Source organism: Acanthaster planci, linkage group LG01, assembly GCF_054643075.1.
Source record: "Acanthaster planci isolate LZ-2023a linkage group LG01, COTS_SCS, whole genome shotgun sequence".
Classification (NCBI taxonomy): Eukaryota; Metazoa; Echinodermata; class Asteroidea; order Valvatida; family Acanthasteridae; genus Acanthaster; species Acanthaster planci.
In genome coordinates this window covers 33,315,519-33,331,226 of record NC_141777.1, presented here as the reverse complement: position 1 = coordinate 33,331,226, position 15,708 = coordinate 33,315,519, and the positions used below count along the sequence as shown (strand labels likewise).

At 43.3% G+C, this 15,708-nt stretch overlaps 1 protein-coding gene across 1 annotated transcript; it reads right to left on the bottom strand.

Annotated features, from left to right (window-relative positions):
* Positions 1-4,146: 4,146 nt before the first annotated feature.
* Positions 4,147-9,069, bottom strand: LOC110986331 (potassium channel, subfamily K, member 16-like). The gene is made up of 2 exons (XM_022248117.2): positions 7,963-9,069; positions 4,147-7,565 (listed from the first exon to the last, which is right to left on the bottom strand). The coding sequence occupies exons 1-2, from the start codon at positions 8,303-8,305 to the stop codon at positions 6,922-6,924; spliced, it is 987 nt and encodes a 328-aa protein (XP_022103809.1). The 5' UTR covers positions 8,306-9,069; the 3' UTR covers positions 4,147-6,921.
* Between the last annotated feature and the right edge of the window lie 6,639 nt (positions 9,070-15,708).

Below are 15,708 nucleotides of genomic sequence, written 5' to 3'. Positions count from 1 at the left end.
AAATGCCCACTGCACAGTTTGGAGCTTGTCGGTCCTGACCATTTGGCTCTGGTCAGTCTGACTTTCCATGTCTAAATTCCGCTTTGGTTGGATACTTATGCAGGCTTGTCCCATCTTTATACGTGTTGCCGTAGCCTTTGGCAACACATCTACTCGGTATATTTTCAAGATGTACTTTTTTGCGTTGGGGAGACGTTAATTTATATAACGGGTTTTGCCCTTACCCAACGTATATATTAATAAACACTGTATGCTCAGTGCTTGTCCGAGAGCTTGCGAAAAAAGTCACAAGCTTACTCGGGTGGGACTCGAACCCACGACCTCCTGCTTACTAATACAGACGTCTTAACCACTCGACCACCGAGCTGGCCGGGGTCGGCTGGCCGGTCCGAGTCACGTGAAGCAGCGGGTACCGCGAACTATTTTCAAGATGTATTTTTGCTCGGTATAATCTATAAACACCCGAATATTGGACTGAATTTTCTGGACTCGACCCAAGACAAGCATAAACGCGTTAGCGACGTGCGACGATGTCTTCTCAAATGTACGGGAACGTTTCGCCTAAAACTTAAAACTTCTCGTATTTATTAATCGCATTAATTAATCAAATCAGCAACTTTCACATTTTGGATATCGTTTAAATACGAACAATTTTCAATTATAACTAATAAAAAACCCCTTTCATGGACCTTCAATTAATCACTTTCGGTTTTGTCATAACTGTTTTCCCCTCTGATTTAATAATAAAGTCATCCGAAAAAAAGTTAACTAAATGGCTGATCTTAGGATAAGTAAAGAAATGAACAGAATAATAATTCAAATAACTAGGCCAAACCACTGAACGCAATCAATTTTACACTCGAGATAAGTGGAATTAATTTCAAAATTTCGTGTTTTCCAAAAGAAAAAAATGCGACTAGAGAGTACTGTTGCCCAATGAATGATTTAAGTAACCAACAAACTGAAACTTTTTGATGATAAAATATTCAAAAGAGAACATGGGAAAGTTACAGGTACCAATAATCTGCTTTTACTGCTGGTGTAGCTATGTGAAACACAACACAAAGGAATGTACCTGCAACCCCATGTAACGAGGCAAAATTTATATTAGTCATTATTTTGCTAGGCCTATTGTCTGCGCGTATCCTTGTATAACTAAAGGAGTTAGGACGTAACATCTCCCCCCCCAAAAAAAACAGATTTGGATGCAGTCTATGCTCTGGATCGTGGTCGCACCTAACAGACATCTTTTAGGTGACGTAAGCGAGAGGATTGCCTTTGCGCTGCTTCGTATGAAAGAAAAAAGATCTCAGAATTTCATACTTCCTGAATACTGAGTCACAATTGAAGTGACGAGAGCACGGGGGAAGGAAATTTCATCGGCAGCAAACTGGCTAACAATGGATGGCGGAAAGGTGACATTTCAGATGATTTCTACCCAAAGTAGAGTTTTTATTTCAATTTATCTCTTTCTCTTTTAGTCCCCTTTTTGTTAAAATCTAATTTATTTCCTTTAATTTTAATTTTTTTCGGGAGAGGAGGGAGTACCACCTCTGCTCCCCTCGCGACGTCCATGTCATTCACGTCATATAAAAAGTCTGGACGGGGGACGGGTACGGTGCTTTTGTATCGACTAAAGCGACCAGCAACTATCTTAGCCGGGGCCGTCCATAAAGCACGGGCCCTACGCATAAAGGGGGGGGGGGATTGGTGCCGTTGCGTAAACTATGGGTACAGGGGGTCAAGCCAGTACGTACCGTACTCAAACCGAAAATTGTCCTGCAATTAATCTTCATCATAGGCCTATTAATAAACTTTTTCATACAAATAACTACCGCAATCAGCTTTTGTGCGTCAACATTCAAACACAGTATTCCCTACCGTCCACATCACCATTTATCCTTCCATACCATGCAAAGCCCATTATTAGTAAACCGCAACATTACTCATATCACAAAGACCGGCAGCGTCTTCCAGGATTGTAGAGTGCGCATGCGTACAGGGGGACGGGGTGGAGCCACTGCGTACGCCATGCGCACAGGGGAAGGGGGGGTCTGAAAATATGGCTTTTGGGCGTACATATACATGTACGTAGTTTATGGACGGCCCCTGTCGAGTGCATGTTATGAAGGTGATCGTCCGCTTGTAGGCCACTGCTGTTATTATTGTCACGAACGATTTGGTTAACAATGGAGTGCAAGCTTTTGTTTTATTGGCTCGTTATGATTGCCGCCAGTGGCTTCAATGACGTAATTATGTGGGCTAAACAAGGGCCTAGCTATACTTTATGACGTCCGTGGTTCATGTCGGAGATCACGAGGCAGATCGTTAATGAATTTCGATCAATCCACTGATCTCTATGCACTGGATAGGCAGCTCTGCTCTGCGAATTAAAGCGACTGCGCGGCCATCTTGGGCTATTCAATACAATATGGCAGTTTCCATGTCACACGACGAACATCTAACAAAAGAAACAAGTTCACAAACAATGAGCGTCCACTGTTATTGCAGCGCGCTTCTTTTGTTAGATGTTCATAATGTCACCGGCTTTAGAGCACCGTGCATGAATGCACTTAGTGCATGAATGCACTTAGTGAATGGACTGAAATTGGAGGGGAATTACATGTACACGCATATTGAATATCCTAACATGGCCGTGCAGTCACATCAATTCACAAATAGGCACTTACGCTGAGTTGCCTATCCAGCGTACAGAGATCAGTGGTTCAATCCCGTCGGTCCTCTGTAGCGCCTCCTCGTGTCAATTTATATTCAGCACTCCCTTACCCCATTTGTGACGAGTCAAACCGTAAGCACACCCTGCCAGGGGTATGGAGGTATATATCCCCCAGATGTTTGTCCGTGGGAATGCGCTATTGAATCTTCCCCCACTGTCATGTTTCATGGTGAGAGAAACATTAAGGGGGATAGAGCCTGAAAGTAAAAGATCACGCGGCAAGCTTCCGGAACCCTTGCGCAGTTTTTCAGGATTTTCCTATCACGTTCGATAATGTTTGGAAGAATAATTGCTTATTGAAACCACCCCATGAAATACTTGGATTTTTACCTTTGTCTTCCTCAATTAATTTATTTTGGAAAAGTCACATGGATATGGGTAAAAAACGAATTTTATTGACGACCTTTCACGGAGTCCGGCGTCTCTCACTCATCGTGCTTTCTTGAAAACGAGATTGTACAACCTTGCAAGGATTGACCTACCTGCAGTCAATGGGTTCCAGATTCTGTTGAGTTGAAATCACGCAGTTGTTGTCAGCAAAGGTTAAATAAAATATTCCAATCTTTCGTAAAGTAGAATAATGCTTTGTTTATTACCGTATAAATAAATTCGGCTCTTACACAAAGACGAGCATAAACTTATAAATCGTTAATGTGCATCTGCGTACGAGACTGCCTCATGTATTTTAGATTTTCGGAAGTTATGGGTCAATTTTTGGCAGGACATTTCTCTTTTAAATCAGGTAATTTTTCGGTTTCTATAAATTGATATACTAGCAAATGTTTTTCTAAGCCCTTTTCCCAAGTAGGATTTTAATAGAAGAAACTGAAAAAAGAACTATTACAAATTCTAAAGTCTTTGCACGTTATTTGTCCTATCCAAGGGTTCCGGAAGCGCGCCATCGGGGGTCAACTTTCAGGCTCTATTACACACAATTTTTCGGACTTATCAACATCCAAAATGTAGTCAATTGCACTCAACAAGGAGGATAATTTAAAAAGCCACAACGATGTCGTTTTGCTGGAAGATTAGGAATACGATTCATATTACGGATACACATGTATATCGGTATCACGAATATTGCCCCCATGGCGTCATATGGTGTCAGTATCCCCCCCCCACACTTTTCAGGTTACCAGTAAGTCATCCTCCCACATTATCCATCCCCCATTTCGTTCAAAATTTATGCCACTAACGCAGAACCCATTTTTCGGAGGGATGGGGGTTTTTTAGGGAGAGGGCAAAATTTTGGAATTTTCAAATGTAAGTGTTGCCTTTTTTGAGGAGGGAGTTTTTGTGCATTTGTCTGCTTTGGAAGGAAGGAAAAGGAAATGAACTATTAAAAAACTCACCCTTCCTTCATGTTTGGCTCTTGTTTTTTTGGGGGGGGCATGGCCCCCTTTGCCCCCCCCCCCCAATTAACCTCCCTCTCCCTGATCCACCTGCCTCCACCCCAAACATTGCCTGCAGATTTGGGGGAGGGGTTTGTGTTGCATGTCGACCTTGATAACTCGTTGACTAAACACAATGAATAGGAAACCCAACTTCTTTGATAACTCAAAGGACTAAAGTGTACCCTTTCGAGGCCGGTTCATACTTCACGCAAAATGGAACACCTCAACGCAAATTTGCGCTGTTTATTCGCAAAATGTGGATACATCTAAAACTCGAGCGAAACTTTGCCACAAATCTCTCGTGACGTCAAATTCCTTTCACTTCCACATCTGCCTGTGATATAATATGGCATTACAGATGTTAAACTACCCTTATTAGTCATGCACTCTGTAAAAGCCAGAAACACGCTAAAGTGAACACTACCGCAAATATGTGACGCTACAATGAATATGCGCATTGAAAATTCTTTGAACAGTTGAACACATTCAACTCAGCGAAAGTTCGCTGCAAGTCTTTCATAACGTCCAGTTTGCTTCGCTTTTGCATTTGCGTTAAGTATGAACCGGCCTTATAGTTGCACCGTCTTCAAAGAGTGTATGAGTCAACATTACAATTTTGCCCTTGCACTGTCTTTCGCACCAGGTAGAAATGACCTTTAAGGCAAAATGCATGGGGTATATCGCGGCTGCATAACATCTAAACAAACATCCTTGGAAAAATCCTGGTCATACTCATATATACTAAAAGTTTTTTTTTCAGAACCAAAATGACGAGACGTCGATCTTGAGCTGTGAGCATCATGATTAGGATAAACGACTTCCTGCTCTGTTATTAATCTCTCCGCTTTAGTGATAAAAAGGTGTAATGTTACTTTGTTTAATTAACTGTTAAAATGTCATATTGGCCACTGCTCCTTCAACTTTGCACACATGTTTGCAAACTGATATCAATACAGCGTTTAGAAAAGTATGCAACAATTATACCAGGTTTTTGTAGTGCGAATGATAAATTCAGTGACAAGTATAAAAAGCCCCCAGTGCAATGACCCCCTTATATCTTACAAAATGAGCAGTTTATTGTTTTGAGTACAATATGTACTTTTAAAATTGATTTTGCAACGTGCAATCCTCTATGCCGTTCTTCAACAAATATAAGTCTTGTACAAATAACACCAGTTCTTAAATGATACAAAACAACTTAAATAAAAAACTTGTATGAACTTTCAAAAATTCGTATTGTCTGTTTTCCTGCGGTGCAGCGTCACTGTCAAATGAAGACTGAATCTACTCAAAAGAGGAGAGCTATGTACATATTCTACTGTGAAAAATCAGGAACGTACTATGAAACACCAAGAGCCACAACGCCCAGGCCTTGGGTCTCTGGTAATAATTCGTTCATTATTTTCCACTGGTCTGCATGCTCAGTCCACATCAGCGAGAATGTCTGAACTTCGCCATACCAGTCTTTAGCACTGATGAACGAATGACCAAGCTCGCTGAATGAAAACTAACTCTTCATTCTTGAGGTTACTTCACGCCCTAGACAGCAAGGACCATTTCAGTTCCGTGGTTTACTGTACTGCTCTGGGGTTGCAGACTGCTATATGTGATCTCTGCTGTACTGTATAGCCTAGCCGCATTCATGCGCGAGGACTCTGCGTCGTGCACATTGAGATGGATAAAATGAGACAGTTTCAGAAGCAAGTGCTAGTTTGTAGTTTCTGGTTTGAAGATGGAATGACCATGCCTGGCTCTACCCGTACATCTACTGCCGCAGCCCTCGAGGGGTGTGACCAAACATAGGGACAGGTTGTGGATTCCAACCTCCTGTTGGAGGTTTGTGTTAAAACAGCGGTGCAGGGGGGGTCATTTTCATTAAGTTCCGGTTAGTGACGAAATGAGTCTCCAGTACTGAGGGAGGGATGTTGCTGCAGAGCAGGTCCATGTCATTACCTTGCTTGGTTTTAGGCAGCAAGATATTGCTCTGCGTGAAGTGTCTGAACTGTCTGCCTCTAACGTTTCTTTAAAGCAGCTCTTGCTGAGCAAGATCTGCGATCTGACAACTAACGGAATCCAGGCGTGTTTAAACAAACTGACGGATACAAACCGACCCGACTGTACACATTTTTTTTTTTTACAAAGGAATGCATTCTGTGCAAACATCAACTCCTCTGATTTCAGTGAAAATTAAAAGCAGTTCATTGTTTAAATTATTACGAAGTCCCATTTTCGGCATGTTAAATTACCTCCGTTACAGGCACCTGAGGGCGCTAACTCCCGACTCACTTCACGTTAATAATTATGATTCACGCGCAATTGTGTCGAACAAAAAAAGAAAACTCTTAAGACAGTTAACAATTTAAAATCAATTATTAATATAAAAACGAACAAAAGCATTGACTAAAGCGGATATGAACTTTGACCTCCAAAGCTCAATCTTAACTATCGCTATACCACTCCTGAAATGTCCAGACAAAACTGAAAAACAGTGGCAATGTTTTGTGGAGGTAAGGAAATTTGCTTCCAGTCTTTTAGATTTTTGTGTGACGTACAAAGAGGTCCAACAATACTTCATTCTTGTTAGCAAAATTAATCAAATTCTGACGGTTCTTCTCACTTTTAAAACCATCTTTAGAATTCATTGTAATACATTCTAGTGCTTGGTGTAGAAACACTAACCTACATAACAATTGTATATCACGCGTAAATATGAGAATCCCTTTTATGTTATCCCAAATATAGTCTTTGGTAAATTAATTTAATTAAAAAAACAATGTTCTCTGATGAATATTATCCGCTCGTGCACGGGTTATTCAGTTTGATTGTCGCATGTTTACCGTTGCACTCCTGAGCATGCTCAGTAGCTAGCTGGTGTTCCTCTTGCTGCTGATGCGGCTGGTGTTGTTGCTGGTGTAACTGCACCAGTCTCTTGGCCGCAGTCTTCGCCTTCCACTTGTTAATTTTGGTCTGCTGTGAGGCCATGAAGCCTTTGATGGCCACAGATAGAATGCTGAGCCCTATGATGAGATAGGCCGAGGTACCCAGCTTATACACCCACCTGGAGAGAGGGGTCAGAGCCGGGTTCTCGGCCGGCACGAAATCCCCGAAGCCTATGGTGCTCAGGGAGATGAAGCAGAAATAGTGAGACTGGAAGAAGTTCCAGTGCTCCAGGTAGGCGAAGGCAATTCCCGGTAAGGCCACAATGAGGACATACAGACAGATGCAGATGATGACAACCTCGACCACGGTCCGGGCGTTACCGGCCTTGACGTGCTTGGTGCACCGTCGAATCAGACCGTGGCAGGGTCGCCAACATCCCTGAAACGTATCACCTACCGCGGAGAGAAGCCAATACGTCAGCGGGATGCCCACCAGTGCGTAGAACATGCAAACAACCCGCCCGATGGAGGTCTTTGGTGCCAAATTACCGTAACCTGAAAGAAATAGTTGAAAGGTTCATACCTGTTCGATTTCTTATTGGCTTTTTCTTCCTCTCTTTCATTTCTTGAAATTGTAGAGCACACGTAAATGCCAAAAGTTACTGAGCGTATGGAGTTATGTATACACCAAACCGTCGGAAAAATATCACCCTTTCAAACGAACACAATAACGCATCCTTTGGAAGCATAAAATAAAATCCTAAGCTTAAACTGTAATTTTCAGCGCTTTAAATTAAGTAGAAATTTGCACTGGCAATAACGATGGTATATAATGATGAACAAACAAACCTGGTATTATAACGCAACAAGGAAAGCCCGATTATGCCCTCTGTTTCTTATTTTGCTCTGCAATACGGAGAACTATTTTGTAAAAAAAGTGATACTGACTTACCGATAGTGGTCACTACAGTGGTTGTGAAGAACACAGCACCAGGCATGTCCCAGACAACCAAGTCCCTATCGTTGGTTGGGTCGCTGTCCAACTTGAAGGCCCCACTGAGTAGAGCTGTCTCCACCGCCTGGAAGAGTTCCCGGAGGTCGTCCGCAGAGACGCAGGTGTGGTTCTCCAAGAAATCCTCCACCTCCCCCAAGAAAACGAGCTGGGCCTCTTCGTTGGCTCCCAACTCCAGGAATCGGAATACCACCGCCCCGAGCAAGAGGTAGATGAATAGTGCCAGCATGAGCACCAGGGACTTTTGCCACAGTTTCATGGCTTGGTGAGGCTCTGATGTCATCTGCTGTGTACGGACCCAGGAGACAATCCACCAGTCTCAGCGATAGGTGGTAGCCATTTTGGATTGCGGTAAGATGCCCGTTAAAGTAAGCGCAGCCGATATCTGGGTAAACTTTCGCTAATGCAGGCTTCAGTGGAAAAAAAATGACGAATTCAAACATTCGAATGAAGGAAATGAAGAGACAATTTTTCTTTTCTCACTGTTTTCAGTAAATGGGACTCCATGCCCTAAACATCATTCCTTGATGTCAAAGAATACTGCATTTTCAAGCATTTTGACAAGTGTTCTTTCTCTGTTGTAAACCGTTACAAGCAGTCAACCACAAAATGGTTCCACGAAAGCAATCAACTACCAGCATGTTGTTTCAACAGACCTGCGCACATGTCAGAACCTCATAAGCTCAAGGATTTCTTGTTGGTCGTTGTTTTCTCTGTCAGTATTTCACGCTGGTGTAATACGTTTCGTGCCGCAGGTATTAAAGTCCTTAGTTTCGATGCCGGTTGAGCTTTTTGGAGAGGTTGGCATGGGCTGGGAGGGCAAAAATCCATTATAATTTTGCAACATATCCCCAGATATCAAGTAGTTAAATTAAAGCGTCTCGGCATATCCCGTCAAAATGCTGGTATTGCCGGCATTTTTACTGCTTATAACGCCTTCTGCAAATGCATTTAGTCGTCGGTGTTAATGGCCATATTTTGAAACCACTGCGGTTGCGAGTTGAAGATAAGCATAGGCGATTTCATTCTGGTGCAAATGGTAACAATTTAAGCTGGAGCCTTTAAAAAATCCAATTTGTACTCCGTTAGCCGAATCGTGAACAAAGCGAAGCCAAAGATGGCGGACAACAAAGGACGTCAAACAGAATGCAAATGATGCTGTCTGCTTCAGCCAGGTCACAGTTTGCGTCATGTTTTGAGTTTTTAATTCCACGCCATTAAGTAACTGGAATGAAAGCTATCGTCGGTACCTTGGGTATAATTTATTGTAATTTTTTTTCACGAAGGAAAGATATGGGGGATTAAATCCTTATTCACGAAGTCCTTATTAGAAAAAGGTATTTTAAGAGCAGAGGTCCGTAAAAGTCCTTGTGCATTTCTTGCATTGAAGGAAAATGGAAGAACAGATGAATTTTGTCTTGGATGATTAAATAGTCAAAATGATCATGAACACATCGTACTGCAATATGTAATATCAAATAGCTTTTTCTCCAGGTCCACTGTTTTTCATCGAAATTAAATTCATCGTGTGATTTTTTTTCTCTGCTGGCGTTCCTCCTGTTTAGTTTTTTTTACGTGTGGAATTCTTGAGATGCGGCTTTGCCTTCAGTTTGAGCCTTTGCACAATAGTTTTCTATGGTGTTCTACTACTGCCAAAACTGCGTCGTTTCGTCCCGTCGCCCCAACGCCATGACGCGACGCTACAACGGCTCCGTTGCATCCCGTCGCATCGTGGCGTCGCCTCCTTTCTCGTTACTTTTACGCTGTGATTAATGCATCGCGTCGTGCCGCCGTGGCATCGCGTCGTGCCATCGCGTCATGCTGTTTCTTGATGCCGTCGCGTCGTGCCGGCTAATCTCGCTGTCGTATCGTGCCGCCGTGACGTCGCGTCTTCCCGTTGTATCGTCGCGTCGTGGCGTCGAGGTGACGGGACGATGGGACGCAATTTTGGCGGATATAGAACACAATAATTTTCTTTCTTTAGCATTCAATCACTAAGCAAACTTTACGAGCAAACTGCTGCTTGGAGATCGCGTGATTAAGTTTAACCGGCCTGCCTGATTTTTAAAGTCAAATTACCAAATTAACTTAATTTGAAATAAGGCACAAAACTTGAAATTTTAACTTTTGCCCACTGGGAATCATTTTCAAGTGGTTGATTTAACAGGCTTAATTAAAAGGAATATCAGTAAAAATCTGACTTGTACATAAAAGACTACCGAACGGAACACCAAGTACAACAAACTGTGTTTATTTTTTTTTGTTCACAACTTTGCTTGACTCAATAGTAAACTACAGTTTCTGGCTCAGGCTCTAAGGTTCATAGATAGGCGGGTTCATAAGTACAGATAATGCACAGACTAGGATGAGTGTTTTTCAGTAACATCACAACAGTAGCTTCTAAGGTGTCTGGAACATGAACTTTGGTACCGAAAACGGTAAAATTGTGCACTTTTAATCCAAGTGTCAAGACATTTGTTACTCTATGCTTGTATTTTCCAAATTCAGGCATCTGCGTCAGTGTGATCCCCATCCCTCATGGACTTCGGAACGTACTTCCTCAAATATCTACAGGATTCCAGCTCAGTTAAGTCCAGAGGCTCCACGCTGATACCAGCCAGAGCTGCCGCCTCTGGAACGTCCTGGTAGTAGCGAATCACCTCCGCCGTGGATGGGTCTTCCTGCCGTGCCCTGTTCCCCCGGAGCGCCATCGATCCCCTCTCTCTGGATCTCTCGGCCGCGTTTGTCGGCACACCTTGCGACGGCCTCCTGCCGAGATTGAAGTTGGAGATTGCCACTAGATCCGAGTCCAGCGCGATCCCGCCCCCCTCGGCCTGGTCCAAGAAAGCACTGCTCATGGACGCCGCCAGTCCCGTCCCAGGGCGGCGGAGTGTCCCGTGCAAGGCAGCCGAGATGTTGACCAGCGGAGGACTTCCTTCGACGGAGACTTTCCTAACAGCTCTCTGGAGGGCCTCCTGAGACGGAGCCGGTCCCAGGAGATTGTTACCCTGCTGAGAACCAGTTGACGTCTTGCGCTGAGATGCTGAAGTTTGAGACGATTGTGGCAAGGATGTGACAGGCATCTCATTGGTGCACGTATCAGAGCTTAGCTGACCATAATGATTGATTTGGAAATCAGAGGAATGAAGAGTCGGTTTCGTCTCAGTCGGAGGTTTGTCACCTTTGGGGGCTTGAACTTGTCCTGACTCGCTTTTGACTGTCTTGTTTGTTTCAATCTTTCCATCGGGAATGCTAGGGCTCAGGAAACTTGGTTCCAATTGCATATCTTCATCTTCCGGAGCCTCGTCCTTTGTTATCTCCATTTCGACGTTCATTGTTGCTCTTTGGCCACGGGGAGATGACTGGCCGGCTGCCTCCGACTCCTGATTGACTCTGGACTCTCCCGGCGTTGGATGGAGCCCAGGGATGTTATCCGATTGGCTTCCCCTAAAGACCCTCTTGGCACAGGGTTCTGACACAAAACGGAGTTGATAATCGCTTGAGGCCTCGGTTACCCTTTGTTCTGGAAATGGCGCGTTATTTGAAGCGTAGATCAACTGCGCCAGTTCTTCACTGTGGTTACTGGGTTGACCCAGAAGTTTCAAAGGCCGTAACTGTGGTCGCTGGGTGGTCACCGTCCCATGCTTAAAGGTGCGCGGAACCCGGAATATGTCGGGCCCCACTATCGGTTGTTTATCCTTTTGCCTATCCGATAAAGTAGACGAACCTTGGAAATAATTCAAGCCGTCCGAAGTCGATAATGGCGGGAGACTGTTGGTCGTGGAAATGCTCTTGTGATAGAAGATAGACGCCGGCGATTTCTTGCATGAAGTTCCCATGTTCAGCGAACTAGATTCCTGCTTTTTAAACGGTAGACGTTCGTAGGACATGCTCAGTTCGTGGTTATGTGTACCTTCAAGGTTTCGCAGCTCTCCGGGTAAGTCTACAAGACTTCTGGACTTGGCCCGTGGACGTCTGAAGAATGTCTCTCCATCCGAAGAATCGCTCCTGGCGAATTCAGGCTCTCGCGTTCCTGATAAGAGTCTTGAAGGTGTGGAAATCTTTCTGATAGCCCTATTACCGGAAGTGCTGCTGAAGGTTGTCCGCTCCGTGTCAGTTGGTGGCGTTGACGATGAGCGGGGACCAATGCACCTCTTCCCCCGAGACAGATCACGGAGCTCTTGGGCTAGTTGCCTCCTCTCAAGCTCATAGGCGGAGCGTTTACTCACGAATTGTCGATCCAGCTTGACGGTAGTTTCTTCGAGTTCGGCCTCTGCAAGCTTATTTTGGTAGGAGAGATACTGTGCTCGTCTTCCACTCGCTTTCCTCATTTTTGAAGTGGCAGGCCTAAAGATCCCAAGGTAAATTCCACACGTTTTAAGTGATAGTTAAAGAACGCGAGCACCCTTGGGCGGCGGATGATATTGAGCCTACATTATTTTTCTTCCATTCATTAGTGAGTCTGGAAACCAACCAGTTTGTGTCCTGTCCAATTCAGGCTCACTAAATTTTCTACAGTTAACGAACAGATGTCCTAGTTTTGAGGACGACATATGATGATAATTTCTCACAAGAAGCATATAATTTAGTCCTAAACACCCGAGCATCAGACCATTTATGGTTTCAAGCACACACGCAAAACGACAAAATTGGTTTACAGTGATTTTTGTTCTCAGCAGCTGAGACCAATACACACCACGAACAATATCAATCTGATTACATACGTGCCAAGGGCAAGGGTCAAACCTGTCAACATGGCCCGACAGTGACACTCGAGCAGCGCAAACAACGGAGCAAGCTTACCGTTCCTAGTTATTCCTTCACGTTTCCTTTGTGACGCATTCCAATCTCGCTAAGCCCCGGGCCAGGCCCTTTATCTGAATTTTATCGATCAAGTGGTGTTTCTTCCGCCAATTTTGACAAGTGTGTAGACAATCATAAAATTAGAGCTGCATTATTTGAAAAGGGCTCTTTGTGGGTGTGGGATCGTGCCAGCACTCAGAATTATGGGTCTGTCAGAAAAATTAGTGCCCGAGATAAGTTTTTACATATACGTAGGTGTTTAAGGGGAGTCTGGGCCGCGAGGTATGTACTCCCTCCTTTCACGACTTAAAGTGGGATGCCCGCTCCTAATTCTTGCTTCAATATGTTTCGAGTTCCTTGCTGGTTTTTTGTCTGGCTTGGCTTCGTATTGTCTTGTCGTTCCGGATTTTGTTCTCCAGTCTCCATAGAAACATTCGTCCATTGGTGGTGATGATAAAGTAATAGTTGAGTAATGGATGACAATCAAGAAAATATTACAAAATTATTGTTATAGGCTAGCCATGTAATGTAGGAAGTGTCAAATAAATAAATATGTTCCTTGGCAGTGGCACACCCAGGATTTGTCGTGCAGGAGGCTCGGACCGGAATTGGCAGTCCCATTCCCCTTGCGTCACACTGGACTGGGATTTACGGCTATATCCAAGCTCGTACTGTAATTATGTAGGTGTATCGGTATGTATCTTGTATCTTCGCTTGTAGGAAAGACAAAAGAAGCCTGGGGAGGGCTCAAGCGCCCCGCCTTCTTGGGTGCGCTGCTCTCCCTGGACATTCGCCAATCATTGTGACGACTTGACCTGAGTATAGCTGTGATTTCAGCTCTCTGGAAATGCCACAAGTGTCGCTTCACTTAATTTAGACCTGGGTTTAACTTTACCGCGTTAACTGTAACCTACAGGTTTATGCAGCCGCGGATACTGTACATCAGTGCCAAAATAGAATATTAGTAACCTGTGCACTGTTTCAAGTGAAGCTCTATTCCTTCCTTTCTATGAATGGAGGAGTCACCTAAAGTGATTTGACACTTTTCATTTGTTTAAACTTTTGAAATCATCTTTATAGTAAGTTTTTATTTCACTTTAGTAAAAGATTAATACAAACTATGTTGCCATTAATCAGTGCATCAGCTGATTGTAATTTCTTGACGACCGAAATATAAAATAAACGGTTAAGTTTAGAAAACTATAAAAAGTGTAAACAGAAATAATCTTTTTATAGCTTCCCTAAGTTGTTAGGTACTTGCCACGCGGGATCAATAGATTTGTGAAAATAAGCAATTTCGTGGTCAGTGAAGCGGGCGTTGCGCGACAACGCTTAAGCAACACCCCAGTCACCCTTGCCATCTCTCAAGGTGTGCTTGGTTTGCTGAGTGAGCTCGCTATTTACCAACCGTTGCTTGGCAAAGCGCGTGTACTTGTTTAGTGTGCACGAACTATTTACCAACTCACGTCTAGATACGGATGTTTGTTGATGGCTTGTTTATAGCCGACCTCTTTTGGAAATGGAGTCTTTTAACCTTGAACCATGAGTTGCAATCATAATGTCCAATACTTTAAGGGGAATTCAAGTACAACAGACTGTTTTCCTAGGGAATTTTATTAAGGGAAAGTCCGCTCTCACAATCATTACAATTCAGTAGAATTATCTTTCCCAGTATCTAGTGCTTGGCACTTGGGGCTTCGGCAAATTGCATTATGCTAAAAAATATTCCCTTTGCAGAAGCCCGTATAGTTTGATAATTTCATTGCGATTGAAGGTGGGCACTGAACGTCGTAGTTAAACCTTTGGTACTCTTAGTCATCAAACATGAGGTAGGTATTAAGCACAGATTTTGCCTTCTCTGCAATTCATTTTGAAAATATCAGACCAGTTTGAATGGGAGGAAACGTAAGTCACAATAAAAGATGGTAACAACCGTCAGCTTTGAAATCAAGACAACTTTCACAATGAATCAAGATGGTGACACTGCCTTTAAACGCAAATAACTCAAAGGCCTAGGAATCACAAATTCATTTCTGGAATACACTAGGATCAGATATTGTACGTGGTCGAAACAGCAAATGTGGCCTATTCTCCGGCGGTACACTGTGTGCGTTGTCATGATGCACACGAGCATTTCCATGTAAAATCTCAACAATAAAAATTTTGGTAGATGCTGGGCAGGACAGATTGCTCTGTTGTGCTTTATTTTGTAATTACATCTATATATCAGTGCGGAAGATTGAAATATATCATTTTGTTACAATGAGCCGATAATTTTCGTTCACTTTTACGAGTCCTTTGTCATTTATGTTGGTCCTGGGACGAAGAGGAAATGAGGAAATTTCTCATCGATAAGTGAAAGACAATAAATCTTCTCACGAAATTCGGGTCATTTAGGTTTTTTGTTCAATAAGTTACCCGTTAAATAATATAGTGTAATTGTCTGGTTCATAAATCTTTCATTAGATGTAATTCATTGGCTTATAAATAAAGAAAAAATGCCAAAACAAACTTAACTCTTCCCAAAACTCTGAAACCAAAACTTACATTATGATGAGATGTTTGATCATATCTTTTTGCATAAATATTTCCATGTGTAAACTTAGTGACTGTTATCCAATCAGTTTCCATTTTTATCGTGTTTGGCAGGTTCACTTCATGACAAGTGGCTTTCTGTTCAAGTTGCTTTCCCCTCGAAGAACCCGTCTTTTCTCAATTCGCACCGTTGTATGTCTACCCTGTCCGAAGGCGTTCGTTCTGCGAGCTTTGGTTGCTACAGCTGGTCCCAAACCCGACCCAACCCCTTGGTCAGGACCGTAGAACGTCCCCTCCTCGAGGTAGTGCAGTGCAGCTGTGTTCACACGGTAACGGTTCGCACGGGCT

Excerpts from the sequence above, each read along its gene's own strand:
- LOC110986331 (XM_022248117.2), bottom strand. The coding sequence starts at position 8,305 with ATGACATCAGAGCCTCACCAAGCCATGAAACTGTGGCAAAAGTCCCTG. Across the intron at positions 7,566-7,962 it reads CACTGTAGTGACCACTATCG|GTTACGGTAATTTGGCACCA; the intron begins GTAAGTCAGTAT and ends TATTTCTTTCAG.